The 25,726-nt window shown below is 58.3% G+C and overlaps 12 protein-coding genes across 12 annotated transcripts; 5 read left to right on the top strand and 7 right to left on the bottom strand.

Annotated features, from left to right (window-relative positions):
- Positions 1-257: 257 nt before the first annotated feature.
- On the bottom strand, positions 258-2,873 carry SCHCODRAFT_02544551 (FAD/NAD(P)-binding domain-containing protein). Its single transcript, XM_050343628.1, has 13 exons — positions 2,617-2,873; positions 2,388-2,551; positions 2,184-2,305; positions 2,081-2,137; positions 1,820-2,021; positions 1,667-1,753; positions 1,515-1,612; positions 1,307-1,437; positions 1,176-1,248; positions 874-1,120; positions 694-811; positions 441-610; positions 258-384 (listed from the first exon to the last, which is right to left on the bottom strand). Exons 2-13 carry the CDS (start codon positions 2,542-2,544, stop codon positions 353-355), a joined length of 1,494 nt encoding a protein of 497 aa, XP_050199615.1. The 5' UTR covers positions 2,545-2,551; positions 2,617-2,873; the 3' UTR covers positions 258-352.
- A 1,796-nt stretch (positions 2,874-4,669) lies between these two features.
- Positions 4,670-5,772, bottom strand: SCHCODRAFT_01154254 (uncharacterized protein; the record flags this gene model as incomplete). The annotated part of the gene is made up of 3 exons (XM_003031335.2): positions 5,480-5,772; positions 5,317-5,430; positions 4,670-5,264 (listed from the first exon to the last, which is right to left on the bottom strand). Exons 2-3 carry the CDS (start codon positions 5,349-5,351, stop codon positions 4,670-4,672), a joined length of 630 nt encoding a protein of 209 aa, XP_003031381.1. The 5' UTR covers positions 5,352-5,430; positions 5,480-5,772.
- Positions 5,773-7,373: 1,601 nt separating this feature from the next.
- SCHCODRAFT_02506447 (FAD dependent oxidoreductase) lies at positions 7,374-8,660 on the top strand (the record flags this gene model as incomplete). The annotated part of the gene is made up of 2 exons (XM_003030933.2): positions 7,374-8,498; positions 8,553-8,660. The coding sequence occupies 2 exons, from the start codon at positions 7,374-7,376 to the stop codon at positions 8,658-8,660; spliced, it is 1,233 nt and encodes a 410-aa protein (XP_003030979.1).
- Positions 8,661-8,863: 203 nt separating this feature from the next.
- Positions 8,864-9,989, top strand: SCHCODRAFT_02505445 (uncharacterized protein; the record flags this gene model as incomplete). The annotated part of the gene is made up of 3 exons (XM_003030934.2): positions 8,864-9,053; positions 9,101-9,360; positions 9,414-9,989. The coding sequence occupies 3 exons, from the start codon at positions 8,864-8,866 to the stop codon at positions 9,987-9,989; spliced, it is 1,026 nt and encodes a 341-aa protein (XP_003030980.1).
- Positions 9,990-10,130: 141 nt separating this feature from the next.
- SCHCODRAFT_02317293 (uncharacterized protein) lies at positions 10,131-12,266 on the bottom strand. Its single transcript, XM_003031336.2, has 3 exons — positions 11,240-12,266; positions 11,098-11,185; positions 10,131-11,048 (listed from the first exon to the last, which is right to left on the bottom strand). The coding sequence occupies exons 1-3, from the start codon at positions 11,906-11,908 to the stop codon at positions 10,273-10,275; spliced, it is 1,533 nt and encodes a 510-aa protein (XP_003031382.1). The 5' UTR covers positions 11,909-12,266; the 3' UTR covers positions 10,131-10,272.
- SCHCODRAFT_02317286 (uncharacterized protein) lies at positions 11,875-12,568 on the top strand. Its single transcript, XM_050342355.1, has one exon. The coding sequence runs from the start codon at positions 12,024-12,026 to the stop codon at positions 12,510-12,512; it is 489 nt and encodes a 162-aa protein (XP_050199614.1). The 5' UTR covers positions 11,875-12,023; the 3' UTR covers positions 12,513-12,568.
- A 595-nt stretch (positions 12,569-13,163) lies between these two features.
- SCHCODRAFT_02628872 (uncharacterized protein) lies at positions 13,164-15,541 on the bottom strand. The gene is made up of 3 exons (XM_050345496.1): positions 15,395-15,541; positions 13,299-15,343; positions 13,164-13,218 (listed from the first exon to the last, which is right to left on the bottom strand). Exon 2 carries the CDS (start codon positions 15,212-15,214, stop codon positions 14,147-14,149), a length of 1,068 nt encoding a protein of 355 aa, XP_050199613.1. The 5' UTR covers positions 15,215-15,343; positions 15,395-15,541; the 3' UTR covers positions 13,164-13,218; positions 13,299-14,146.
- A 380-nt stretch (positions 15,542-15,921) lies between these two features.
- Positions 15,922-16,969, bottom strand: SCHCODRAFT_02628870 (uncharacterized protein; the record flags this gene model as incomplete). Its single annotated transcript, XM_003031338.2, has 4 exons — positions 15,922-16,370; positions 16,428-16,525; positions 16,595-16,735; positions 16,910-16,969. 4 exons carry the CDS (start codon positions 16,967-16,969, stop codon positions 16,001-16,003), a joined length of 669 nt encoding a protein of 222 aa, XP_003031384.1. The 3' UTR covers positions 15,922-16,000.
- A 771-nt stretch (positions 16,970-17,740) lies between these two features.
- Positions 17,741-20,303, bottom strand: SCHCODRAFT_02628866 (Molybdopterin binding protein). The gene is made up of 10 exons (XM_003031339.2): positions 19,975-20,303; positions 19,841-19,921; positions 19,744-19,782; positions 19,631-19,692; positions 19,544-19,558; positions 19,280-19,479; positions 19,048-19,187; positions 18,706-18,851; positions 18,340-18,569; positions 17,741-18,107 (listed from the first exon to the last, which is right to left on the bottom strand). Exons 1-10 carry the CDS (start codon positions 20,226-20,228, stop codon positions 18,018-18,020), a joined length of 1,257 nt encoding a protein of 418 aa, XP_003031385.2. The 5' UTR covers positions 20,229-20,303; the 3' UTR covers positions 17,741-18,017.
- A 398-nt stretch (positions 20,304-20,701) lies between these two features.
- On the top strand, positions 20,702-21,608 carry SCHCODRAFT_02628859 (uncharacterized protein). The gene is made up of 5 exons (XM_003030935.3): positions 20,702-20,765; positions 20,825-21,173; positions 21,238-21,261; positions 21,314-21,364; positions 21,416-21,608. Exons 2-5 carry the CDS (start codon positions 20,988-20,990, stop codon positions 21,494-21,496), a joined length of 342 nt encoding a protein of 113 aa, XP_003030981.1. The 5' UTR covers positions 20,702-20,765; positions 20,825-20,987; the 3' UTR covers positions 21,497-21,608.
- A 195-nt stretch (positions 21,609-21,803) lies between these two features.
- On the top strand, positions 21,804-23,713 carry SCHCODRAFT_02506351 (uncharacterized protein; the record flags this gene model as incomplete). The annotated part of the gene is made up of 6 exons (XM_003030936.2): positions 21,804-22,231; positions 22,360-22,469; positions 22,523-22,618; positions 22,668-22,751; positions 22,823-23,488; positions 23,589-23,713. 6 exons carry the CDS (start codon positions 21,804-21,806, stop codon positions 23,711-23,713), a joined length of 1,509 nt encoding a protein of 502 aa, XP_003030982.1.
- Positions 23,714-23,970: 257 nt separating this feature from the next.
- On the bottom strand, positions 23,971-25,685 carry SCHCODRAFT_02678865 (uncharacterized protein; the record flags this gene model as incomplete). Its single annotated transcript, XM_050346728.1, has 7 exons — positions 25,374-25,685; positions 25,279-25,324; positions 25,107-25,227; positions 24,969-25,057; positions 24,842-24,921; positions 24,679-24,791; positions 23,971-24,543 (listed from the first exon to the last, which is right to left on the bottom strand). Exons 1-7 carry the CDS (start codon positions 25,633-25,635, stop codon positions 23,971-23,973), a joined length of 1,284 nt encoding a protein of 427 aa, XP_050199612.1. The 5' UTR covers positions 25,636-25,685.
- Positions 25,686-25,726: the final 41 nt, after the last annotated feature.

The raw sequence follows: 25,726 nt of genomic DNA, 5'->3' as shown, positions 1-25,726 counted from the left end.
GAAACAGAAAGCGCATTGCGCCCGTAGCAACCCACTTTATGGTCGAAGCCACGTGGCGAGCATATGCTTCAACACGTTCAACTCAGCTCAGCCCAGTTCCGAGCACAGTCCAAAGGATGTGGGCGCAGGATGCTCAGAAGCTCGGAATAAACCTCTCCGGTTGGGTGAGTCAGACGGCTTGCTACTGCCGGTGCTCTGTGGCAGTCAACCGCGCGCAGGGGGCTTCGCCTAGTGGACTGCTCGCCGGCATCATGATCGTGAAGATGGAAATGGAAACGGTGGTTGTGACATTACGACGCAGAATTGTAGCTGTCTATTAGGAGTGGTCCGTGGCTGTCTATGCTATATACCATCAGAACCTCGTGAGGTCTCTCCCGAAGATCCCTGAAGATCATCACGTCAAGTCCATCCCACAACCCAGCACCAAGTCAAACACTCACAGTTAAGGAACCAGTAGAAAGGCACGAGAATTTTGTTCCGTACACTCAGCGTGCGCGTGAAGTACGCCGAGCGCCAGAGCAGCCACGCGACGCGGCCGGTCTCCTTCGTGAACGGTGCGGGCTTGTCGCCGTTACCGTTCTTCGAGCTGCCGCGGTCGTAGATGGCTTTCCTGGGAGAGAGTGAGCATTCATATGAGAGGCGAAGGTGTAATGAGGCAAGGAGGGTGCGGAATATGTGGACGGAGGTACGCACCAGTTCCCAATGTACGCGAGCGAACCCATGTTGTGGAACTCGAACACGCGGTCTACGGACTTGTCCTTCGCGATGCGGTTCAGTTGCCTAGTCAAGAACTTGGCTTGCTGGTTGGCGACTGCAAATGTGACGAACAATCATCAGAATACCTTCGATAGGTCTCGGACATCTAAGCCATACCTTGCGCCGTCGCTGGCAGAATCGCATCCGGCACCTGCGCCGCATCGCCAATGACCCAGATATTCGGATCCGGCGTCCCATCCGCGCGAATAGCGTTCAGATGGCCGTCAACTTGGATAGTCCTCCCGGACTTCTTGTCCTTCTGCAACTCCGTGATGGAGCTGACGAGCGGGTTGGGCGCAAGTCCGGTGCTCCAGACGAGGAGGCCGAAGGGCACTTCGCCCTGTTCGGTGACGATCATGCGGTCCTGCGCGCTCAAGTCAGCTTTGGTGAAAAGTGTTTGATCAAGGAGGCGAACACACCCTTTCGACTCGCTCGACGTGATGTCCAGTCCGGATGCGAACACCCTCGCGGCGAAGGGTGTTCTCCGTGTAGCTGGAAAAAAGGTCAGTATCTTTTGCCCAACTCCAGACCTTTGACAGGCAGGACGCACTTTACCAACTCGCGGTCAAACATGCCCAGAATACTAGGCGCCACATCGTACAAGGTGATGCGTGCCATTCTTGCGAGCACAGGGTAGTGCGATTGGATCTCGGCGTGGATGAGGTCGTGCAGCTCGGCGGCCTATAGCGCGATGTTAGCACGAGTCGCGAGATGGTGATACACGGCAGAAAGGCGCGATGTCAAAACACCAAACTCACGAACTCAACACCGGTCGGTCCACCTCCGACAATGCAGAAATTTAGGAGATTCCTGCGTTCAATGTCCGAGAGCGTGGGTTGATTGGCCTGCTCAAAGCCTTCGAGGATCTCGTTAGCTACTGAGCGTGCCACAAAACGTATGAGTGGCTCACAGTCTAAAATCCTCGCCCTGATAGCACGCGCATCGCGCACGTCTTTCAGGAACAGCGCATTTTCCTTCACGCCCGGGGTGTTGAAAGCTGCGAAAAAAGGGCACCATCCGTCAGTATTACTCGCACCAGAAGTACGTCGAACCATGCACTGACTTTGCGAATATGCGCCGACGCCGATGACAAGACGGTCGTACGGTATAGTGAACGCGACATTGGAGGCGGGCGGCGGCGAATCTGTCTGCGGCGAGTACGATGGCGAAGGCGTCTGCGAACGATCCGTTGTCGACTGGGAGGTGCTGGAGGTCGAGGGCACCCGCGACTCGCTAGGTGGGTGAACTGGCGGGGTGGAGGGCATCTGGCAGATACGGAGTTCAGCGTGTAGCCCAAGCGCTAGGTGTGCCTCAAATTACTCACACATTTGAGCGTCTTGTTCTTGAAGTCTATGCTGTCACACCAAGCCTGGTAGGACGTCTGCAAATCGTCAGTAGGGCCACTGATGCTTCACAGAAGTACGTACGATTTGCGGCGCATAACGCCTCACAGGCTCGGTGGCACAGCGCAGCTCGAGGGTACCAACCGAGCACGAGGCCAGGAGAGGCGTGAAGTTGAAGTAGCTATTCGGAGAGACGACGGTGACATCTGACAATAGGGGGTGAGCGCCTTAGTATGCCTTCCCCTTGACCGAACCTCGAGAGCCACTCAGATGGAGGGCATTACTCACCCCACCGCTTCTTGTCAATCCCGCGCAGGACCTCGTAGCTACCCCAGCCAGAACCGAGAATCACGAGCCGCTCTTTGGCGCAACTCGACGAGGCGCTAAACGCGCGACTATACGCGGACTTGACCGGTGCGCGGGGGATACTTCGGGCGACAAGCATGGTCTGCCTGATGGGTGTAAACAAGCGCCCCAACTCGACCAGTCGCCCACTATATACTGAACAGAGACCCACCTTGACTCGATTTCAGCGGCGAGCGCGTCGTTCGAGGGGTGGATGCAGTTATGAGTCGAGTAGCAGCCCTATGATAGTCCTCGCGAATAGCACGAGTCTCGCAGCGCCTCCGCTTCCGTCGTGTGATTTCACCTTGACGTAGATGATAAACAGGTGCACGCTCAGAGGTGCCCGAGATGGAAGTCCGTTCAGTCGTTCGAGTGATGGCGGACGCGGAAGAGGGAGGGTTTCGGAATAAAACGCGAGCTTGTCATCGGAACGGCGGGGGAAATTGAGCAATCGGAAGGACGACGAACGCGGTGCGCGCCGTGTCGCCACCCGGCATCTTCCGTCCACGGCATATGCCGACACGGTTGAACTTCGTCACACTGGCGCTCTGTTGCCAATGATTCTGCACCACAACTTGCCATTGTTCCAATAGGTCAAATTATTGTATTTGAGCACAATTCATTGAAAGGGCGGGACGTGAAGAGTCGACAAATCAGTAGGCAGCCCCGAAAACGGCCAGCATGCCTCAGTCATCCTTCGAGTGCGCAAAATCAGATATTCAAACAGAAGTCCTACCCTCTTCAATATCCAAAGAGCCTTGAGTGAGGTTCAGCGATTAAAAAGGATTTCATTAAGCCCAAATCGTAACAATGATGTGCGACTGAGAAAACGTCGTGAAGAATCAGATCTGCATGAGCGACCTCAGCAGGTTTGGGACCACCATACGGATGCGCACTACCAGGAGGCTGAGATGGCGTCTTTCGGCCGCCCGACGCTCTCGAGTCTGGTCGCTGGTCACATCGTCGTGAGATGCCAAGACCTGCGAGCTCTTGAAGCGTTTCTACCCCTCGCGCGGTGGAGAAGACGTGATAGCCTGGCGAAGGATCACGTCGCGGGAAACAAGACAGGTTCGGGGCGACGAAGCGACAGGCTCTGCCACGGAGAGTACACCGGCAGGTGGGCTCACTCACCTTGTGGATGAGATTCTCTAGCGAGCGCTTCTCCTATGCCGGGGCTACTTACATCTGAGGATATGAAGATGGGGTCAGCGGCAGACATGTTTCAGGCAAATCGCTGGTTCGCCTTCGTGTTGGCGCTTACCCAGTGATCAGAACGGACTTGCCGTTGTGGCGTGGCATCCGGAAGACAGTTAAAGGCAGTAGAGAACTGGAGGAAGGCTTGGATCCAATATAGTCCATTATCATATACCGCCCGACTCTCCGACGTGCGTGTCACGTCGACGGCATGATGTTCGGTGTTTGGCCTTTGACGCCTACAGTGAACGCCGTCAGCCACAGTTTACAGGCCACAGTATACAGAGACAATCTGTGCTCACCAGAGGCCTTATTCTTGCCGAGTCTACCAAGTAATTGATATATTACAAGTCAGTATAGCGGAAAGACGTATGCCAAAGTTGGAGCCAGACATGGAAGGATAAATAGCCGCGTCAAGACGCACCTAACACCACTTGGCACCAGGTCAGTGAACACGCCAATGTTGAAGACCACGAGCAGCAAGCATCAGCGCCTGGTTAAACATTATGGAGAGAGTATCTATACGTTGCTACATGTGTACAAGCTCATGAGGGGTCAGCGAGTACTGGGATGGCATACACGACAGCGTACGGTCATTAGTAAACTGGGAAGAGCGGTAAAGGATTATAGAGGGTGAAGGTAAGAAGAAGTCAGAACACGATGGGAGGTAGAACACGGAGAGGGCGAGATTAGTGATTGGGGGAAGTAACAAAAAGCGAATAGAAACTGGCAGTAGTACGCCAGATTAATGCTGGAAGAAGCGAAGAGTAGCGTGATGAAGCAGACGTGAGGGTAAATGGTAGGGCGTTAGGATAAGGAGTAGCGAATAATGATAGGTGGCGAGAAGTTTGACAAGACATTCGTTTCGTGCTGGGCGTCGTCGACGTGCGCGCCGTTCATTTTTGCGAAGTTCATGGGGGTGGGCGTCAAGTTGCCGCTTTAGTGTGGGATATGCAGGCGCATCAACGGATGGACCGCAGACGCATCAGCGGGCGAGGCAGTGGCGCATCAGCATACGGGCCACGAGCGCATCAATGCCCTGGCCATTGCTGGCGCATCCTCCGCGCCTCCGCTGCCACATTCCACGCGGTCTGCACCATCCCTGTGAGCTGCGCATCCCTTAGGCCCAGCGCCAGCACATTCGCCCACAGCCCCTTATTATACCGCACCACACGATTAAAGAGATCGTCCCCGAGCTGCGACAGCACCTGCGCCATCGCGGCCGCGTTCGGGAACTCCTCGATGACGTGCGGCGGCAGCAGGCGCGCGGCGAGCATGTTCGGCTCCGCCTCGAGCCCGAGCCCGAAGAGCATGAGCAGGGGAATCGACGCCGCGTGCGGGACGGTGAGCGGCACGACGGGGACGGTGGCCATCTGCGTGGCGGCAGAGTAGGTCGTCGCGGGCTCATCGGGCGCAGTGATGAGCTCGGTGCGGAAGCCCTGGGCGAACTTGGGCATGTTGAAGGGGACGATGATGGGCGGGGCGGACGCGTTGCCGTCTTGTTGGGTGATGGCGAGGACGTGGGTGGGGAGGTTTGAGTCGCTTGAGGCGGGCATGTCGAGGGTCGTGGGGGGAGTCGTCTCGGTGCATCGTACTCGTTGGACGTTGAAATGGTGGCATAGAGCGCTGGGGATGGAATGAGGACTTGACAGGCTGTGCGATGCGAGACTGTACTCACTCGAGAGGGTCCTCTTTACCAAGATACGAAGGCATTATGGATTACGGACGACGTATCACGCAGATATTTGAAAAAGAGTGCGAGCGTGAAGAGGCGCCGATGGAGATGTGTTATCTGCGAGAGATTCAGCGACCAGCCCAAGGTAGACGACGTGTACACGCACATAAGCAGGAAGGATAACCGCAAAGACGTCGAACTAGCTCTCGGGTGCGTGCTGGGCGTGAATAAGGAGTATTTTGAGGTAGGGTGGTGATGATACAGGACGACGAAGAGACCGAAATGAAGCACAGGCAGGCGGGCTAGAACGCGTCGCGTCGCGAGTTGGTCGCGGCGAAATGAAGGCGGGGTCCGAGTCCTTGTGACAGGCGGCGCGCGCTCTTATATATTGCCCGCGGCCAGGTGGATGCCCTTTCCCCGGTGGGGGGACGTTAGCGCCCAGAATTTGCGTGATCGCGTGCGCAGTGTATTGTCCGCACGACCCGTCGTTGCCTCCGCGATCCCGAAAGTAATTCAGGCTCGCTTGATTGTATTGGGGTCCGAGGGCTTGGGTCTACTCCGAGGGTGCCGGGGCGTGTATGTCGGCTAGGGTCGTCGTAGACGGCGATAAGGGCAGGCGCGAGGTCGCTGGGCGGCTACTTGAGCTGGACTGTCGCCGACGTCCGGGAGGCGTTCATTTGCGGTTGCTCATCGCGATCGGGCGGATACTTGATCGCGCCGCGACCGATCGCGTAGCCGGACTGCCGGACCGGCTTATCGGCAGACGCTTGCTCTCAACGTTCATCCTCTTCAAAGCAGACAGCGGCAGCGCGCGTCTCACTGTACGCGACATAAAAGCTCAACATCGCGGCTCTCGGGACGCTGCATGGTGGTCGAATAAAAGGCGGTTTTCATGACATCCGTTGACAACGGCTACCACATCGAAGTGCGCTCACGGTCGGTGGTTATGATACCGTGAATTGGACGCTTGGGACCACACGGTATCTCATGGAGAACTCTATACGACTGAAGGATGACGAAAAACCTGAGCTCAGGAAGGCGAAGGAGAGACACACGCAAGCCCCAGACTCCTTCTACTGATATGATATGACGAAACGACGATATCTGCAGTGCTCTCAGCCTTGGGAGAAGGTTCAATATGCTCAGTCTTACTACTGTCCTATAAGGCGGCGCTCCTCGCCGCTAACACTCTTATGTGTCCTTGTGGGCGTAATTGATTAAGGTCACGTGTACTAGGGTCATCAACGTCTCTTCTTCAGCCTGTCCCGAGTCTTTCTGCCCTCGTTCGAGATTGAAGAAGAAAAAGCATCTATGTTTCGATATTGAGCTACATCCCAAACATAAGCACCCCAGGGCGCTCGATGCGCAGGCTTATCTTTTCCTCGCCAACCTTCGGCAGATCCCGGTCTAACCCTCGAGCTCAAATGAAACTCCAAAATCCTGCCAATGACCTTCTGCACGTCTCTTTTCCCAGCGCAAGCCCTGGTACCTCGAACTCAAGAGGACCGCGAACTCCACAGGGGCCGGTGAACGGGACACTCGTAAAGCAAGTTGGATGCGTGTGTCCCAAGAGGATTCAGGGCTTTGCATGTGTGCCTCAAGCGAAGGGAAGGATGAAGAAGACCCTTCCCTTTTGCTTCGTCCGACTCGTCGGTGTATTTTTTTCGTCAGTCCTCGACTGCAGTTCACGCGTTCGCGTATCCTCATTCCTGCAAACTGACCATCTTCTGTCTGCGCTCGACCAGGATCGGACCTGTCAGCTCCAGAACTTCATCGACGTCTCTGATCCAGCAATAATCCATACTTGTCGATCACACGCGGATGGGCCCCAGCGGGCGATACAGCGTCGTCGAACATCTCACGCGAGCGCGTCCAGGTTATCAGGTGATCGTGCAGCATCTCGGCGCGCGGATGCATCCCCGGCCCGCTTGCTCCTGACGCTCACCGCGATAAACGATGACTTCATGCACATGTTCCCCCGTTCTCTGCGATCTGTCAGCACTCTCCGGCGTACTCGACTCTTCTCGACCTCCTCCACCATCTTCTCATCTTCCCTCACCATGTCCTCCGAACCCAAACACATCGTGATCATCGGCGGCGGCATCGTCGGCTGCAGCACCGCGTACTACATCGCCAACCACCCCTCCTTCTCGCCTGGTACGGACAAGCTCGCCGTCCTCGAAGCCTCGAAGCATGGCGTAGCGCAGGGCGCGTCGGGCAAGGCGGGCGGCCTTGTCGCGCGATGGGCATACCCGAAGGAGCTTGTAAACGTCTCGTTCGAGGAGCACGTCCGGCTGGCGGAGCAACATAACGGCAAGGACCGCTGGGGCTGGCGCTTTGTGAATTGTGGGAGCTGGGAGGGCTGCGGCGATACGGACGCGCTGGACAGCGGCTCGGGCGTCGGACAGGGCGGCAAGCGGAAGAGCCTGGAGAAGACGCTCGGTCTGAACCCACAGGACGCGCCACATGCGCGGAAGTCGAAGGGCCTGCCAGACGATCTGCTCTGGGTCGACGAGGGGCTGACGGATACGTACTCCCCCATGGCTCCCACCGGGCATACCGCGCAGGTGCACCCGTACCTCTTCACCACCAGCATGATGGAGCTCGCGAAGGAGAAGGGCGCGGAGCTCGTCCTCGGCCGCGCAACTGGCGTCGAGCGGAAATCAGGGCAGGTCACCGGCGTCTCCTACGTCGACAACGACAGCGGGGAGAGCAAGACCTTACCAGCCACACACGTTATCCTCTCTGCCGGCGCCTGGTCCCCCCGCGTCGTCGACGAGCTCCCGATCACAGGCACCCGCGCGCACAGCGTTACCATCCATCCCCAACCCGGGGTCACCATCGCGCCCTACGTCCTTTTCACCGAGATTACCCTGCCTGTAGGCGCTCGTCCGAGGCTGGTCACGCCCGAGATCTACGCGCGGCCGGATAACGAGGTCTATGCTTGCGGTCCTGGCGACGATTCCGTGTTGCCGGGCACGGTTGATGAGGTGCAAGTAGACCAGGAGGCATGCGAGAGCGTGTGGAAGCATGTTGCGAGTATCTCGCAGCCGCTGAGGGAGGGGAAGGTCGACAAGCGACAAGCGTGCTTCTTGCCTGTTGTCAGTGCAGGTGGCGGACCCATCGTCGGCGAAGCAACATCAATAGCGAAGGGCCTCTACATTGCGACGGGACATACATGTTGGGTACGTTCTGATGTGTCGTTTCTCACTCTGGAATGCGGTCTGACTCTTTTGCAGGGCATTTGCAACGCTCCGGGAACTGCGAAAGCCCTCAGCGAGCTCATCCTTCAGGGCAAGATCAAATGCGCGAACCTGAAGAGACTGCATCCGTCAAACTTCATCTAAACTGTAGCATAGTGTACTTCCTGCCAATGTCAGAGCCTGGCGGCCTGCTCAGAAACGCGGAGATGGAGGACAAGTTGGAGGCGCTTGTGGGCGCACGTCGGTCCGAACTGCCGCGTGACATGGATTGAACGGTGACGTGACAAACACGCCTTGGTCTCCTCGTTCATCCTTCGTCATGCCTGTGCTTGACTCTCATCTTCACAATGACCACTCACGATATCCCAGCTGATTTTCCTCCCTACGAAGCTCACTACTACGCGTCTACTAATGAGTCATCCAACCAGACGGCCGTTCTTAGCAGCGCTGAAAAGGTCCTTCATGGCGCGACGGCGGTGGATAACTGGCGGACGGTGATACAGCAGAAAGCGCCTTCGCCTAGTAAAGAAGCCACACGTAAGTGATTTTGAAGGTCTTCTGGCGTTCGACTCATTGCTTCTCAGGTGCATATATGCTCTTACTTGCTCCGCCTTACATCTCAGGGACTAGGACACGGCCAGAACTTCGCCACTGGGGAGCAGCTCCTGACCCAGAAGCTGACGAAATATTCAGTTTGCAAGAGCTGGAAGAGTTCGAGAGTAGCGACTTCAGTTACCTTGACCGTGTACCTGTCTCGAAGAGGATGTCTCGTAGCAGCACGCCCGATCCTAGTCCCAAGAGGAGGAAGCTGTATACGGCACCTTTGTACGATCTTCTGCCCAAGGTAGGTGTCTTCAATCTCCTGTTCATGAGCCTTCAACTGAACATGCTCGCCAGCCGCACGTCTTCGTGTCGCCCGTGACTTCCAAGATCAAGATGAAGGATCTCAAGGCATACAACAGGAGAAAACCCATCATACTCGATCCCGACGTCCAGCTGTCAGCTCCTTTCTCTCGCAACACGTGGATTATCCCCATTCGCGGCAAACTAAGTTGGGATGAGTGTTCTTCTGCTGCGCTTTTCGACCCTTCGAACGAATCTGCTATTCCGTTTCCGCCAACGCCCACTGACAATGAAATCCTCTGGACGCGCGACGCGATATCGCAGTTCTGGCAGTTTCTCATCTACTTCCGCCAAAAGGGTCGCCTTGGACCGATTGGGTTGTCTTTCCAGGTCAGCTCGGTGCAACCTATTAGTGGCAGTGCCAGCAGCGGTAGCGCAACAGCTCATAACGACATATCGTCTCTCGACCATGTCAGGATCCACCACGACGGCCAGCTCTCTATGCACGTCCGCAACATTCTACATCTTTGGGCCTACCGCGCAAATGAGGGCGACTCAGGCATCCGCATGCTCCGCGGCGCACGGTTACTGCTTGTCAATCACAAAGGCAAAGCACTCCTCATCTCCTGAAAAGGACAACAACGCATAGGAGTGGTTTCATATGGTGTACAACATAGGGCGATGGAGAGAGGTCTAGGTGTGGATGCTGGCGCGCTGCGCGGTACGTGGTACATGGAGTGGCAAGTGGACGTGCGGTTTACATATGGTGTAGGTGCGGTGGTACAACAACGTCGCATAATAGCGTGCTTGGATGGTTAGAGTCCGTCGAGAGCTGGTGAGTCTCGCTCTTTTGTGTCTCGATAGCGGTTAATGTCAATATAGTAGTGGTGCGATGATGATTCTGGAGAGGAGCTCACAGCGACCGCGAGCGGCTCGTCGTGGTCTCGCTCGAGACGCGGCGGTAGTAGGGCATACGCGGTGGGATGGGTGCTGGGGGTGCCGAGTCGCGGACGGGGCTTTGCCTGCCAGGGTATCCGTGCGCGGGCGTACTCCTCCCGCTGCCCGGAGGGCTGGCAGCGCTCCCGCCACTCGCTCGGCTCAGCACGCTCGCGCTGCTCTGGCTCGCTCTCCGCGCTTTCCTCCCCGTCACGCTCTGCGCGCGCGCAACGCGGCAGTCCGCGAGAACCGTTGCCCATAGCGGGTCCATATTCGGCGAGACCTCGATGCCACCCTCCTTCCCGATGCCGACGTGGCCGATGTGGACGAAGGTGTTCGAGGCGGGGCGCGAGATCATGGAGACGCGGACGCGGCGTTTGCGAGCGGGGGTGCGAGAGGGTTGGCGGGTCACCGTCGGGCGGTTGGGTGGCGAGGGTTTCGTGGGGCTGGGAGTGGCGGGGACGGCGCGTGCGGGTGCTGCTGGACGTGCGGTGGTGATCTTGGGCGCGGGGACATCCATTGACCCTTTGCGCTGTGGCAGCGGCGTGGCGTTCTGCAGAAGACCGATATCTTCCGGCGAAGAGCTGACGAATGCGGCGTCCAAAGAGAAGGGGGCGCTCTCCATGGAACCTCGGCCACCTTCCGACGATGAACGGCCGCCATCAAGAGCAAGAGACCCTCGCGATGCGTTGGTGATAGCACGAGAGAATGGACGCGCTGCACCGGGGAAGGTACGACTGCGATCGCGGTTGCCTGCAACGTCTATCAGCACAATCCTGGACTCGCCAGTTGCCAGACTTACCAGCTACTGTGGCTGTCCGCGCGCGCACGATACGGCCGAATTCCTCCGCCTGCGCATCGTCGTCGAAGCGAAGACCGAAGCGGCGACTCTATATCTTCGATCAGTATCCATGCTCTCAGCCTATCTTCGCTAATCTACGCACCTTCCCGGCGAACACGTGGAAGAAGGGGCGGTCGAGCTGGTAGTCGAAGCCTTCCGTCGGGACCTTGAAAGTCCAGATGGGCCTCCCAACCTCATCTGCGAGGCGCAAGGAGTAGACGACAGGTGCAGGCTCAGGGACTTCTACCGCGCCGCTCGTAGGGTCTACGGTGCCGCTGATCCTCGGGTCGACCGTAACTGCCTCCCCGGCTTCGTAGCCGAAGGACAGCATACCGGCGAGCCCGCTGTATGCCCAGCCGTCCTTGCCATCGCCAGTCCAGCTACCGCTCCTCGAGTTACCTCTGATCATGCCGCTGACGCTGCCGCGACGCCCAGACTTCGCGCCCTTCGCGCCGAAATCGGCGTGGTAGACGCGAGCGGCGGCGGTAGCGAGTGGCGTGAAGGTCGGTGGATGGGAGGATTGGCGGGAAGAGGTTGTGCGGAAGGAACCGCCAGTGCTTTGTGCGATAACAGGTGCATGAGGAGCTAGTGGGACGGAGGAAGTGGCTTGGTGGGAGGCGGTCGACGCGGTAGATGGGCGGATCGTCGCGGGTGCAGAACGAGACAACGCGTCTGTAGAGCTGGAGGGGCCGCACGACGCGCGAGGGATAGGGATCTCAGGCCGGGACAGCTGGTCCGTCGACCTGGAGGTGGAGAACAGCTGCGAAAACATCTTGCGGAGCTTCGCGAAAGCCAGAGTGAAAGGGTATAGAACGAAGAATGCAAAGGGTATAGCGACGGCTTGCGCGCTGATATGAAGAGTCTAGCGCTGCTAAACGGCTCGTGTGATGGGCTCGTCTAGCGGGCTCGTCGGCGAGCGGGAAGAAGTACGAAGAGGAAGAGGTAGGGTGAGTGGTCGAGAAAAGGTCAAAAGGTCGACGATGGCGAATGCACGCGCGATAACGTCGGCTGCCAGAGAGGCTAACTGGGCGCACCAGCAGGCACCGCGCAGGTTATATGGGCTGCGCGTGGGGGCCTGCAGGCCCCCGCCTGCGCGCACGCACGAGGCTGGGCGGACTCCGGCTCTGGTATCACGGTATGTACATCCTTGTCCACCTGCACCTGCCCGGCCTGGTCATCGGCGCCAGGGCGCCCTTCGCGTGTACGTCCTCGCTTCGCGCACCCACCCGCGCTTCATTGGCCCGCGCGGCGTTTCGAATACTTCCTCGCAGCCGCCTGCGCGGGAGTGGCCGCTATCTACGCGCCGGCAGGGATGCCGTGTCGAACGGCGCAGAGGCTGGCCCATTCCCTGCCTTCTTCTTCCCATATCTTTATAGGATTGGCGAGGCCGCCTGGGAGGGCATCGCGAACACCTGGGAGGGAATTGAGTGCGCCTGAGAGGGAATTGAGAAGCAGCGTGTTTCTGGACGTACGAATCGTTATCAGAGGCTAGGTACGAGGGACGTCTTCGGCGGTTCTCTTAACCTTCGCAGGCATGAGTTCGAAGAACATGCGCAATAGTCCGGAGAGCACGCCTCCCGGTCGGCTGATGATGCCTATATCCAGCAGGGTTTTCCGTCTGAGTTTCGGAGCGGCGCGGTGGGCGTCGTGCACGGTGGATAGCTTGAGACCAGAGTCGCGTGTGGGCAGAGGGTGGCGCGCTGATGGCGTGTCCGCCGTCGACGCGCAGAAAATAATGGGGCATCGTCGACGAGCGTCTTGGAGTCGGCAGAAGCGTTGTGGCTTATGAAAAGCAAAATGACCTATAGATTCGTACATGAAGCGCCACGACGAATCCGCTGAGCAAATAGACCACTCTTCTGTACGAGCGGACCAATCTTCAGCGCAAGTGACCCCGAGTTATTCCGTTATGAACGTCTTGTCGCAGATCGCACATCGATCCCATTCCGGCTTTGGCAAGACGTTCTTCCCTGCTTGGGCATGGCGTTCTTCCCCGCTCTGGTAAGCAGGGCATGCTCCCCCGCCCCGGCAGGCCGTGATTCCTCGCTCTGGTAAGACGTGCTTCCCTTTGACAAGACGGAGCTGTGGCGTGGCGTAAGAAGGGTCTAGTCAGGCGTCAGAAGTTCTCATGTCCAAGGACGAGGGCCAGCAGGCCCACATACTAGCGAGGCCACCTACGTGCCGGCGGCGCCGCAGGCTACAACCAATGTTGAGGCTGCAGGCTCAAACCAACGGTGAGGCTGCAGGCTAACACCAGCGAGGGCGAGGCTGCAGGCGCAGATAGCAAGAACGTCGAGTGCGGCGTACACGGTTTGGGCGACCTGGGCACACGTTCGCGCTAGAGGCTAATGGTGGTCAGACGCAGCAGACAGCTAAAACCGAAAGGTCACCGGCCACCGCGCGCAATTGAGGTCAATCACTCGCAGTTGAGGACAATCACTCGTGATAGTAGGACACCAATGGTCTGTTCATTGTGGCCGCCCACTAGGAGCACATGCCAGAATACTATATGGATACATTAGATGCGTAGCAAACAGAGAGCAAGTGACAAAGCGTTGTACATAATATGAACTGGAGCAAAGGTGATGAACACGGGGAGCTGAGTCGAAAGTCATAAACAATCGTTGTCCAAGGAGGAGACAAGGGGAAGGTGCAAGGGCTGGGGGTGATGCACAGGCATCAAGTGAAGCGAGCAGGCGGCAAGTGAAGCTAGCAGGCGTCAAATGAAGCAAGGGCGTCAGTCCGGGATAGAAAATCGTTTCGGGATAAGAAAGAGGAAAGAGTACCAGCATCTAGCGTGGACCAAGATCTAGCAACGACGCACGGCAGGGCCCTGCCAGACCGCGCGTCGAGCGGTGGGTTGGTCGGATAGATAGAGGATAATAAGCGGACGGATAGAGGACGATGCGCGAATGTTCGAGGTATCGCAAAGTGGTAGGCCTCAGACATGCGAGCACAGCAAGCCCGTCATACTAGGATGGCATGCCCATCATACAAGGAAGGTATGCCCTTACGCACGCGAGCGCCAGTTGTCGGACTCGGGGGCGATGAGGCGCGACATCTTGCGCGCGCCCGAGCGCCACGAGGGGCGCCAGGGTCCGTCGGAGACAGGCTTGCTGCTCTGCTTGGGCGCAGGGGTAGAGGCAGGGCGAGGGGAGGGGCGCGTCGACGGAGCAGAGGGCAGACGCGGGGAGGAAGCGAGCTTGGGCAGCGCCTTCGAGGGCCGCCCGAGCATGACGCCGCCGGTGAGCACGGTGGTCTCACCGCCCTGGTACTTGTAGGCCTGCGGCTGGCGCGTCTTGTCGACGACGACGCGGCGCGGGCCCGGGCGGTACGGCTGGTCCTCGACGTCCATCGCGGCGACGGAGGGCGAGCGCGCGCGGGGGGCAGCCTTGGGCGGCGAGTACGGCATGTCCTCGTCGCTCATGCACGGCGCATGCTCGGAGCCCGCGCTCGTAGCGCTCTCGTTGCCCGAGGAGGCGAAGGACGAGAGGGACGCGTGCGAGGAGGTGGTCGAGGAGCGCGACGACGGGCGCGAGATGCTCACCGCCATCGTGTCCACGTCCATCTCCATCGCGTCCACGTCCGCCGCGGAGGAGATCGCGGTGACGGTCGGCATACGGATGTCGTTGGGTTTAGCAGCCACGGCCTGGCGCGCGGCGACAGTGTGGCGCTTCGCGATGCCGACGCTGGCCTGCCAGACGATCGTGAGCTTGCCCGCGGCGCGGAAGGCGAAGCAGTCCTCGGTGATGATGATCTCGAGCGCCTCGCCGCCGAGGAGCGTCGCCCACGTCGGCCAGTCGATGCCCATCGCGATGCACGCGGCGAGGATAGGCGTGGGCGGGAGCTGGTTTGGCGCGAGGAGCAGGCGGATGTCGTACGGGCACGCTGTGGTCTTGCTGGGTTTCGTGAGGGAGAACGCGGGCATGTAGTGGGAGAGGATGTTGCCCTGGAGGATGAGCTGGAGCTTGAGCACCGTCGTGGCCGGGTACACCATGAGCAAGGGGGTCGTCAGGAACGTGAGGGCGTGGGTGAGGGCGGTGGGGAGGCCGGCAAAGACGTTCATGTTGAAAGACATTGTGGGATGTGTGCGTGTAGGAGTATCGACCGGCGATATGGTGTCTTGGCGAGGCGTATAAGGCGTAAGGACGTTGAAAGGCGTCGAGAGGCTACTAGGGCTACAGGTGATCTTCGTCAAGCAAAGAAGCTGGGGAAAGGGTGAGCTTGGGTCTTTGCAAAGGAAGTGCCGGGGACATACCAGTTGCGAAAGCAATAAAGAGATGAAAGAAGAGAGACGTCAAGTCAAGTAAAGGTCGTGAATAAGAGACGAAGAGCGGCTTAGCTGGAGTGCTGGGGAGCTTCCCAATCCCTGTCCCATCTTTATACGCGAGCCGTTACAGCTTCGCATGATCGAGCGCACAATGCAGAAGCAACGATGCGAGAGCGGACAATGGGAACGTGGCCCGACGAATTGAGCGAACAACGCATTTAGGCGCGGTCACGTGTTAGCACAATGAAATTGATGGAAGTAAACAGATGTAAATATACATTGTTCCTTCTCCATCCACCCGCGCCGTCCGACGTCTGACTCTGCACTTCCATAGGTGCAGACGTATGCATGGTTCTCACGACTTCGGACCACTGAGGCAGCAAGGAATCAAGAAAGTGGCTTCAAGGATTATTCCGGATCTATACGGTACTCTACGCATCCTGTAACCCACTGGTATACATGCCATCCGTGACCGTATCATACAAACCGAGGCTGCAGAGATCAGATAGTAAGCACCTATATAGGTCGTGTGAGAAGTAGGAACTGTGTGAGTAGTACGTTGAACAGCAGCAGTCATACACGATCTGCTCGATCTCAAGCAAAGAACGCCGCCGCGACGAAGCCAAACACCGTCGCCACCATCGCGTTCCCGACCTTGCCACCCGCGACCGCCGCGTTCGACTCCGTCGCCGCCGCGGCGTTCTGCGCGGTGCCCGACGCGCTGTGCGCGCCCGAGCTCGTCGCGGCCTTGGAGGTGGTCGTCGCGCTCGCCGCCTTCGTTGACGCGGACGAGCCCGCGGTGTGCGAGGCGATCGGCGCCGTGGACTGCCCGTCGATCTGCTTCTGCACGTCGTCCGAGAAGGAACCGGACATGCCGGACATGGTGAACTTGGAGGAGAAGGCGAGCGCAGGGTACTGCGGGGAGGTCGCATCCTTGAGGGCGAGGGACTCGAAGCGGATGAAGCTAGGGGAACGGACAGTCAACTCAAGAGTAGCTGCAAGCGACGGTGACGGGACGCACTATTCGTTGCTATCGGGCCCAATCGACGCGTCGGGGGTGAACTCGATGCTGCCGAGTTTGCTCACATCTGTGTTCGGAGAGATCTCCTGGAGCAGGGTCTACGAGTGGGTCAGCATCTGGTCCAGATGCACGCGAGCGCATCCAAGAATCGCGAAAGCTGATCGTACCTGCTGCTGGGCGTTACCCGCGTAGATCGACACCTTGGCAGGGCCAAAGTCCGCGAGGGAGGGCGACTGGCCGTCGTCCTGCCAGCTGATCGTGGCGGACTGGCCCGCCGTGAACGTCGTCGAGGCGGTCGGCGAGGTCGTCTGAGGGGGGTGTCAGTCAGCATCCTGCCTTCGCGTTCTCACCGCCCTATCTTCGGACCGAGATGCAGCCCATTATTCCACCCGCCGACTACCCCATTGCCCAACCATCTCGCCGCCCAACCATGATCCTCCCTTCTTCCCTTCCTAGCCAAGAAAGTGCAAAGTTCAACTCACATAAACATTCGCCAACGCCGCCGAGACGAGGGAAAGGAACACAAGCGAAGCGGAGACCATATTTGAGGTTTTCTGGTTTGTGCGTAAAGAGCGACTAGAAGGAAGGACTGGGAGACTGTAAAAGTCCGAGGGACGAGTGGACCGCGAGGAGGGTCGAGGAGGACCGTTGACGCGTAAAGCGGGCGGGGAAAAGGAGGAAGCAGAGAGCTAATCGACCGCCAGGGGCCGCGGGCTTTATATACGACAGGGGGCGTGCGGCGCGTGGTGCCGACCCTCCGCCCGACGTGCCGCGATGAGCAGAAGGCGACGCTTCCTGACAGGGTTCGCGTCCCGGTGCCTGGCCAGAAATGGTCCGTCCAGGCCAGAAATGGCGCGGCAGCCACGAATGGCGCGCCCGGAAGCCACAAATGATGCACGGCAACCCGCAGATTGTGCGCGGCATGGACAGGACGGCGCGCGGCGGCATCCAGGCGCGCTGTCGCCCAGCAACTGCACAGCGGGGGGCCGGAGCTCGTGCGCCTTGGCGGGGAGGAAGTCAGGTCGATTGGAGAAAGAGTCGGGTCGACCGGAGAAGAAGTCAGGTTGCCTGCAACGACATGACCTTGACAGAAAACATGACCTTGACAAACGAACGGACGGCCACCTTCATCTTCAAGTTCAACGTTGTTACGTTGTGGGCGCGTCCTGCTGCGCCCGGCGGGTCCGAGGTGAATTTGGAATGATGGACCTACGGACACCCATAGCTTTATGGCCATCATTCGGTTGGCTGAAGGAAATGAGCCGGTAACTTCCGAGGATTACTACTGTTCCATGACAGGCTTGACGATGTGCTGCCAGTCAATATAGGATGTCGATATAACGGCTACAAGTACATTATACGTACATACACGGCAACATGAGCAGTGGGCTCCGGATACAAATACACTCGTTGAACATTCGCACAAAGAATGCACGGCCCCAAAAATGCAGCAAGACGACAGGTACTGCGCCAAGCAATATAGCAGCCACGGCAAGCAGCGAGACGTTCCCACAACAACCTCGTAATCATCGACGCTTTTCGGTGGGTCCTTCACCTTCGAATAGGACTGCAAGGATCTTCGCCGAGCTCTCATTCGCTACCATTCGACGTCTTTTCGAACGCCGTCACCCTCCGCCACGCCGGTCGATCGGCCAAGCAGTCATGACCATTGAGGATGTCCTGGGATGCATTAGCACCGCGGGAGCCCCCAAGCACGGTACACGCTGCAAAGTCTGGATCAAATAAAGAATCTCTCCACTATCCGCATTACCATCTTCCACTCGAATTACCCCGTTCGCTCATAGAGTAGACGACCTCCTCCCACCCATCACCCAAGTCTCAAGAGTTCGGGAACATCCATCCATCACCCAAGTCTCAATAATTCGGGAGCATCCACCCATCACTCGCTCACCTGCTTCACACTCTCCACCTCTTCCTCCCCAATAATCCGCCCGCCGACGGCTTGCTCGACCTCTTCGGCGATCTGTGCGAGCGAGAGGGTATCCGTCGTCGTCGTCTTCCCACCTCCTCCACCACCACCTCCTCTACCATCAGCCAGCCCTTCATCGGACTGGCTGACCGCGCCCAGACCCGTCAACGGTGCCGGCGGAGGTGTGCTGGATTTGAGGCAGGAACCAGTCGCTGGCGAAAGCTCGTCAGCTTCGATCGAGAAGAGACGGCGAGGACGGCATATGACACGGTGAGGAAAGCATACGACACGTCGAGGAAGGCATATGACACGGCGAGGAAGGCATACGACACGGCGAAAAAGGCATACCGGACGCAGCACCCGACGCATCCCGTCCAATCAAACTGATGAACACGCCCTTGCCGACGACGGGGTACGAGCCGACGGAGATCCCGCGTGGGCGGAGGCGGGCTTGCAGCTCGGTGAGGTAGGGCGCGATGGAGGATTCGCGGCGGCTGGGGTGAGGTTAGCGCGTCGATCGACGAGGTATGTGGAATGCGAAGGGCATGGAGGTGTGAGGGTGACGGCGTGTACAGGGTGAGGGGGTGTACAGGGTGACGGCGTGTACAGGGTGACGGGGTGTACAAAAGGAAGGCGAGCCGTGGAGTGAAGAGGAAGAAAGGGGAAAGGAGGGGATCAAATGACACGCACTCCGTAAATATCTGCATCCTCTTCAGGCGTTCTGTCGCCTCGGGCAGCGGCAGGAAGGGTGTCAGCGCATCCAGCATCTTTTGGAAGAGTGCGGGGATGCCTGGAAGGACGTATAAACGGCCCGCCAGGCGCACGACGGGCTGTGAAACGTGATAAGTATGCATAGTGGAGGCGTAAAAGCCTGTTCGGTGGAGCCGCGGAAAGGCAAGGATAGCAGTACTGCTCGACTCACCACCCATATCTCCGGCCGCACGAATATAACCTCCGCCTCGCTCGGGAAGAGCGCCATCCGCAGGTACGCCTCGCGCTGCTCAGGGCTAGTGTGCAAATTGGTCTTCCGAAAGGCGTTAATGGCGTCCATGCGCCGCATCGTTTCTGGGTGGTGCTGGAGGGTCTGCCCGAAGGCTTTGGCGAGGGAGGCGTAGGTGATGTCTAGGGAGGGTTGAGCAGGTCAGACGATCTATAGCGGCTCGAACATGGAGATGGCTGGACTGACCATCGTGCGTAGGGCCTGTGAGTAGGGTGGTTAGCGTAGTAGCTAAATAAGGGGACGGCGAGAGGAATAAAGTGAGTGTATGCGCACCTATCCCACCGCTCGTAACTACGAAATCGTATTTGCTGGTAAGGCGGCGGCTGGCTTCGATGCTGCGATTGTCTGAGCGACGCAAGCATATGCTAAGCGAGAGACGCCTTTACATCTCGTCCTCATCGTCAGGGATGACCTCTATGCGCTTCCTAAAATCCGTGTACATCAGCTATTGTCCGCTGGACGGAGAGCAGAAAGCGCGCGTACAGGTTCACGCCATTTGCGAAGCAGTATCTTGCCAAGTAATTCGAGTTTCTGTCCAGCGTCTTGCCGTTTAGAATCTCGTCTCTGTATGGCCTTTAGCATTACTCTGAGAGAAGGTCGAAAGTGCGCTCTCGTACCCAATGACTAGAGCGGCAGCCTCACGTATGCAACGGCCGTCCCCAAGCGGGTTTTCGGGGATGGGGGATAGAGGGAAGGAGGGCTCGGGCGGCGATGTTGAAGTTACGTTGACGGGAGGTACATGCGAGGAGGCGGATGGGGTGGTGTAAGGTCTTGAAGGCACGCTGTGGTAGCATGCGTGAGATGGAAGTCTTGGAAGGCGCCCAACCCGAGCTACGGCCGCTGCGCTACGCAGGACGGATGGGCGGCTCATGCTGGATGCTGCAAGACAGTCGTAGTAGCCGGTCGGACCCAAGACGTAGGCGTTCTGGGTAGCAGGCAAGCTGACAGTTGTGTGTCGAGGCCAGTGATGAGTGCGGGGAAATCGCTGAACGCGACAAACCTCTGACGTCACGCGTATGTACTCCCGGCCCGCAAATCCGTCCATTGTTCTGCTTTGGTCCCGACGTCCATGTTCAGATTTCTGCCTGATTTAACAGCCCGGATGAAGGGCGCAGGTTATGAGTCTTTGTATTTCAGAAATTTCCGGGCACGAGAGAAGTATATAGCTTCTTCGTTTGGCACCTTCTCGTCCTCTACGGGCTGACAAAGTAGTCCTTCCAGCACGCAAGGAACGGTACGGGAGTTGAAAACGTCAAGCTTGCGCATTCGTGCAGATAACCGAGCACTGCGGCTTTTAGAGGTCCTGTCCTTCAGGCCGCCGGCCGCTGGGAGCACGAGGTTGTACTCCTGCTCACGGAAGCGAGCAAAGCCATCGTCTGCAGGCTTCTCCATCTTCTCGACCGTCTAAGTGAGCTAACAGCAGATTCTTCGCTTATTCTGAACGTGCAAACATGCTATCCCACTCGGTTCACAACCTCGGCTGTCGCTAGCACCCGACACCCGCGCCCACCTCAATCCTTAGGCACCCTCACCCTAGTATAAAAGCCAGCACCCAACTGTCCTTTCTCCCAACAAACCAGCCTCACCAAGCATTCAACGCACCTCCCAACCCACCTATTCACCACACACAATGGTCGTCTACGGCATTCACATCACTGGCGTCAAGAACAGCGCCGCGCTCGACGGCGAGGTCCCCGACGCTCAGAAGTTCCACAAGGACGTGATGGCGATGAAGAAGGCGGACGGCAGCCCGCTCGTTATGTCCGTCCGCGGCGGGCGCCTCACGTTCAACAAGGGTCTCTCGGGCGACTTCCAGGTAGGTTGCGAGTGGTTGGAAGAGGTGGTGGGAGGGTGCCATAATGCTGACATATATCTTACAGTTCTGCTCGATCTACGAGTGCGCTGTACGTCAATGGGTAGTTTGACGACGAGGCAACGACGCTGATAACATAGCAGAACGAGGCCGATCAGAAGGAGGCCGCCGACCGCATCCAGAAGGAAGGTTCCGTGAGCGCTGTTCATTCATGATGCTTGCACTCCTGCTGAAAGCTACTCCAGACTGGCAAGTGGGGCAACGCCGACAAGCTTAACTCCGCGTTCGAGCAGGCCAACGTCTGCTTCCAGGATGGTGCTTGGTAGACAAAGACCTGAGAATTATTCGGTTGCTATATACACGAATATGTAGCGTCGTCAGGAGCCTCACTTGTCTCTCGGTATCGCGTTGAATGCATAGTATGCTTTTTGAACGTCCTCAGCATTCTGGCAGAGCCCGCAAATTCGAACTTGCTCAAGCTCGGCATTTGCCGTAACGAGATCGCCGCGGTCCCGCGCCGCATTGGACCTTGTCATCGACATCAACGGCCACAATCTCGACGTATCCCCATACTCTTACTCTGGTCATCGCGACTGAATCCACCTTCTTGCCTCCTGCTCCCTCAACTTTACCATGTCAGACAAACCCGCCAGCGAAACGCCCGCTACCAGCCCCCACAAACGCACCAGGCCCCCGCGCGACAAGAAGGACCGCGATCGGGATGGCCAACGCGAGCGCCGGGACGCCGACCGCGACCGCACACAGGACAAATCTGACCGCGCCCAGGAGAAATCAGACCGCGACCAGGAGAAATCAGACCGCGACCAGGACAAGCGCGACCGCGCGCAAGAGAAAGCCGACCGCGACCGCGAGAAGCTCGAGCGCAAGAAGGAGCGCGCGAAGGCCGCGCAGGCGGCCGCGGAGAAGCAGAAGCTGAAGATCGTCGTCCGCCGGCTGCCGCCGAACCTGCCTGAGTCGATCTTCTGGGAGAGCGTGCAGGCGTGGGTGAGCGAGGAGACGGTGAGCTGGCGGACGTATTGGCCGGGGAAGATGCGGAGTAGGTGAGTGATAGTTTGTTTCGGGTGGGGGGATGTGGGGCGATATCGGGTGAGGGGGAGGACGAGGGGAGTGAGGGGGAGGGTAGCCTAGGGGACGTGAGGAACTTCGTGGCGCTAACTGAGGTGCGCAGGCCAGACAAAGAGAATGTGCCATCGCGGGCATATATCGTGTTTAAGACGGATGAGCAGGTAGCAATCTTTGGGAAGGAGTACGATGGGCATCTCTTTCGCGATAAAGCAGGTGCGTGTAATATATTCGTGAAGGAGGATACGAGATGCCCAATGCTTGCGCAGGCAACGAATTCCAAGCTGTTGTTGAGTTCGCGCCTTACCAGAAGGTCCCGAGCGAGAAGAAGAAGGTGGATGTGCGGGCTGGGACTATCGAGAAAGGTGCGTACGCTGCGTGCTACATGGCCGCGGAGACGCTGACTCTTCGCAGATGAGGATTATATCTCGTTCTTGGAATCTCTCAATGCTCCTACTTCATCTGAGCCCGTGACAATGGAGTCCCTTCGTGCGCATAGTTTATATATTCCCTTCATCGCCTCACTAATGCGACCCTTTTCCTTCATCTGCAACCCGTACGCCACGCAGTCGCTGCAACACGCCCACCCAGCCCTCCGAAGACCACACCCCTCCTCGAGTACCTCAAATTCGAGAAAGAGAACAACGCCACTCGTCACCGCGACGTCACTGGCATCATCAAGAAGGATAAGAAAGAGAAAGGCCGTGCCCCGCCGCCACCTCCTCCCCCCGGATCAGACGCGAAGAAGAAGAAAGCGCCTCCGCCAAAGGCGCCCGCTGCGGCTACGGCTACCCAAGAGGCGAAGGCCGCGCGCCGCGCGCATAAGGCGAAGCCGTCGACGTCGGTGAATACCAGCGTGCCGCCCTCTGCGGGTGCATCGTCAGCGGCACCTCAATCAAGCGCGGGACCCTCCTCGTCGACAGTGTCGCCTTCTGATGCGAATGCGCCGCTGCCTACGGGTTCGACAAAGCCGCCTCCTGCTGGTCCTGGAGCCGCCGCACGGAAAGCCCGCCCCGCGCTAGGCATGTCGCGCGGCTTCGAGGCCGCGCTGAGCGGCGCGATGGGTGGAGGCGGGCCGCGGAGCAAGCGCGAGCCGACGGAGGGGAAGAGTGCTGCCGCGCCTAAGGCGGATGCGGCGCCGAAGGAGGGTCCCCCGCCTGCGGATGCGCCAAAGGTGCCGGGTCTGATCTCTGCGTCGGCGCTGGCGGGCGTGAGCGAGGCGCCGAAGTTCGGTGGTGATTCAGGAAGAGGTCGTGGTCGTGGCGGGAGAGGGAGGGGAAGGGGTGGCAGGGGTCGAGGAGGGCCGCCATAGACAACGACAGCGTTCGACTTCAGATTCCGCCTTCAACCTTGCGAATGTTCGCTCTGCTTGTCCCATCCGACACCCTCGATATGCAACCCGTGTGCAAGGCATGCTGCTTGCTACGCCTATCGGTCGGACACCTTACCGCGCTTTGTAGTGTCGCCGTGCTCGCTTGCAGGCATACCGGACCGCTTGTTAGCCAAGGGTCGCACCGCTGTATCTCTACCTGACGAAATGATGTACCTCTGGCGTGCCACGCTGATTGGTCCTCGACACAGCATAGCATAGCACAATAGTTGTACAGCAAACCAAAGATAGCCTATGCAAACGACGCTATATAACAACAATACATGTACAACCAATTATTCACATCGAAAGCAAGAGCGAAGATCGTAACAGGAAAAAAGGTCCCATTTAGATCGGTCCCACACATCGAGGACACTGATAGACAGTCAGCTCTTCGTCTCCCTCCTCATCCAGCTCATCCAACGCGTCCTCAAACTCATCCTCCCAGCTGTCATCGGGCAGCCCATTGAACGCGATCTCGTACACCTTTAACCGCGCGCGGCACACCGCGTACACATTCCCCGCCACGCCTCCGCCCCTCCCACCCCCGCGCACAATTGGGCGCCCTGCTAGCGCCAACAACCTCTCCGGTAGTAGCTCCGCGACCTCTTGCGTCTCTGCACCGACTGCATCGTACATCGCCCTGCCCTTCCCTTTACCTTTCCCCTTCCCCAGCCCACTTAGTGGGCGCATATCCCGCGGCTCGCCGCGCAGGTCGACCGGGTGATTCTTATGCGGGTGTGAGGAGAGGAAGAGCGCGTGAAGGTCGGTGATGCCGGCGGTGGGGTAGGGGTCGAGGCAGGATTCGTGGAAAGCGCGACGGCAGGCAGGGCGGGGACAGAAGCGGAGGCGTTCGTGAGGGTCGCCGGTGTTGTATGGGGTGTCGCAGGCGCAGTTGTGAGCGGCTTTGTTCTTGGGGGTCTAGGGAGTGTGCGTGAGAAGGCGTATGTATGCGCATGTGTGTGAGAGGTGGGGTCAACGAGGTCGAGGTTGAGGCGATAATAAGCAAAGAGCGCTCTGGAGAAAGTGATAGAGTGGGAAGGAGGGGAGGCTCACAGGCTTGAAGTTGCCAGTCTGGGTATCGAGGTCGTAACGGATGAAGAAGGTTTCTGGGGGGATTGGTGGCGCGTCGATGTCGGCCTCGGAAAAGTTGTCCACACGTACGACATCTGTGGATGATCAGATCCAAAGCAACAGACAGAGCTATGAAAGTACGCACCGTTCAAACATGCTGAAGATAAGATATCCTTGTGCGTGGACCAAAATCGCTCATAGGGGGAAAATCTGGACACATTGCGGCTGCACGGCCGTCAGAAGGGGAAGGGAACATCGGAGAAGATACCAACTAGGGTTCCTTTGGTTTGACTTTGATCTCGTTGGCGCGTAGGGCCAACACATCGTCCGGGGAATACAACCATTGCACCTGCACCCATACCTGCGAAAGGGGATTAAGGAAGTCCTCAAGGCGGATGATCAGCACGCACCTCTGCATCTTTTCCCTCCACTTTCTTATGCCTGATATCCCGTATGCAGCCAACCCAGAAGTCCGAATCCTCTAGCTCAGCGATGTCGTCCGGGTCTACGTCGCTGGGTAGGATCTGCACACTGGCATGCTCGTCAGCTTGCGGTGGCTTGTACATGCAGCTCAAGACGCACAATTGCCCTCTAATGAATTCGTTTTTATTCTTGTCGTCGTCTGTGACTGGCCTGATCTTGAGTACAGTGAGTGACCGAGAGAGGGAGGGGCGCACTGATCAGCTTGTTATTGATCGACATCCCGCGCCACTCCTGTAGGGTAGGACCTTCAGAGTCCGCTGTGATAGGATGTGCACGAGCAGGGTTGCTGATTCCATGCTTGTGTGTTCGTCGTGCTTTCGCCAGTCTGGGGTTCCCACTCGCGTCGGCCTTGCGCTTCAACGTGTTCGGCGCCTCCGGACGCTTGAGAGGCCGTTTACGCGCCGTAGGGCTGACAGGGGGGCGCTTGCCCCCGGTAAATACCGGTTTCTTGGCCATGACGGAGCGGGGGAACAATGTACGAACAGGAGATTCTCGCGGCGCTTGACCTGGATTGACTGGAACGAAAGCGTGAGCCCGAAACTCATCA

The sequence above is a fragment of the Schizophyllum commune genome, assembly GCF_000143185.2.
Source record: "Schizophyllum commune H4-8 unplaced genomic scaffold SCHCOscaffold_7, whole genome shotgun sequence".
Lineage (NCBI taxonomy): Eukaryota > Fungi > Basidiomycota > Agaricomycetes > Agaricales > Schizophyllaceae > Schizophyllum > Schizophyllum commune.
The sequence above is the reverse complement of the archived record's forward strand: the minus strand, read 5'-3'. Positions and strand labels throughout refer to the sequence as shown.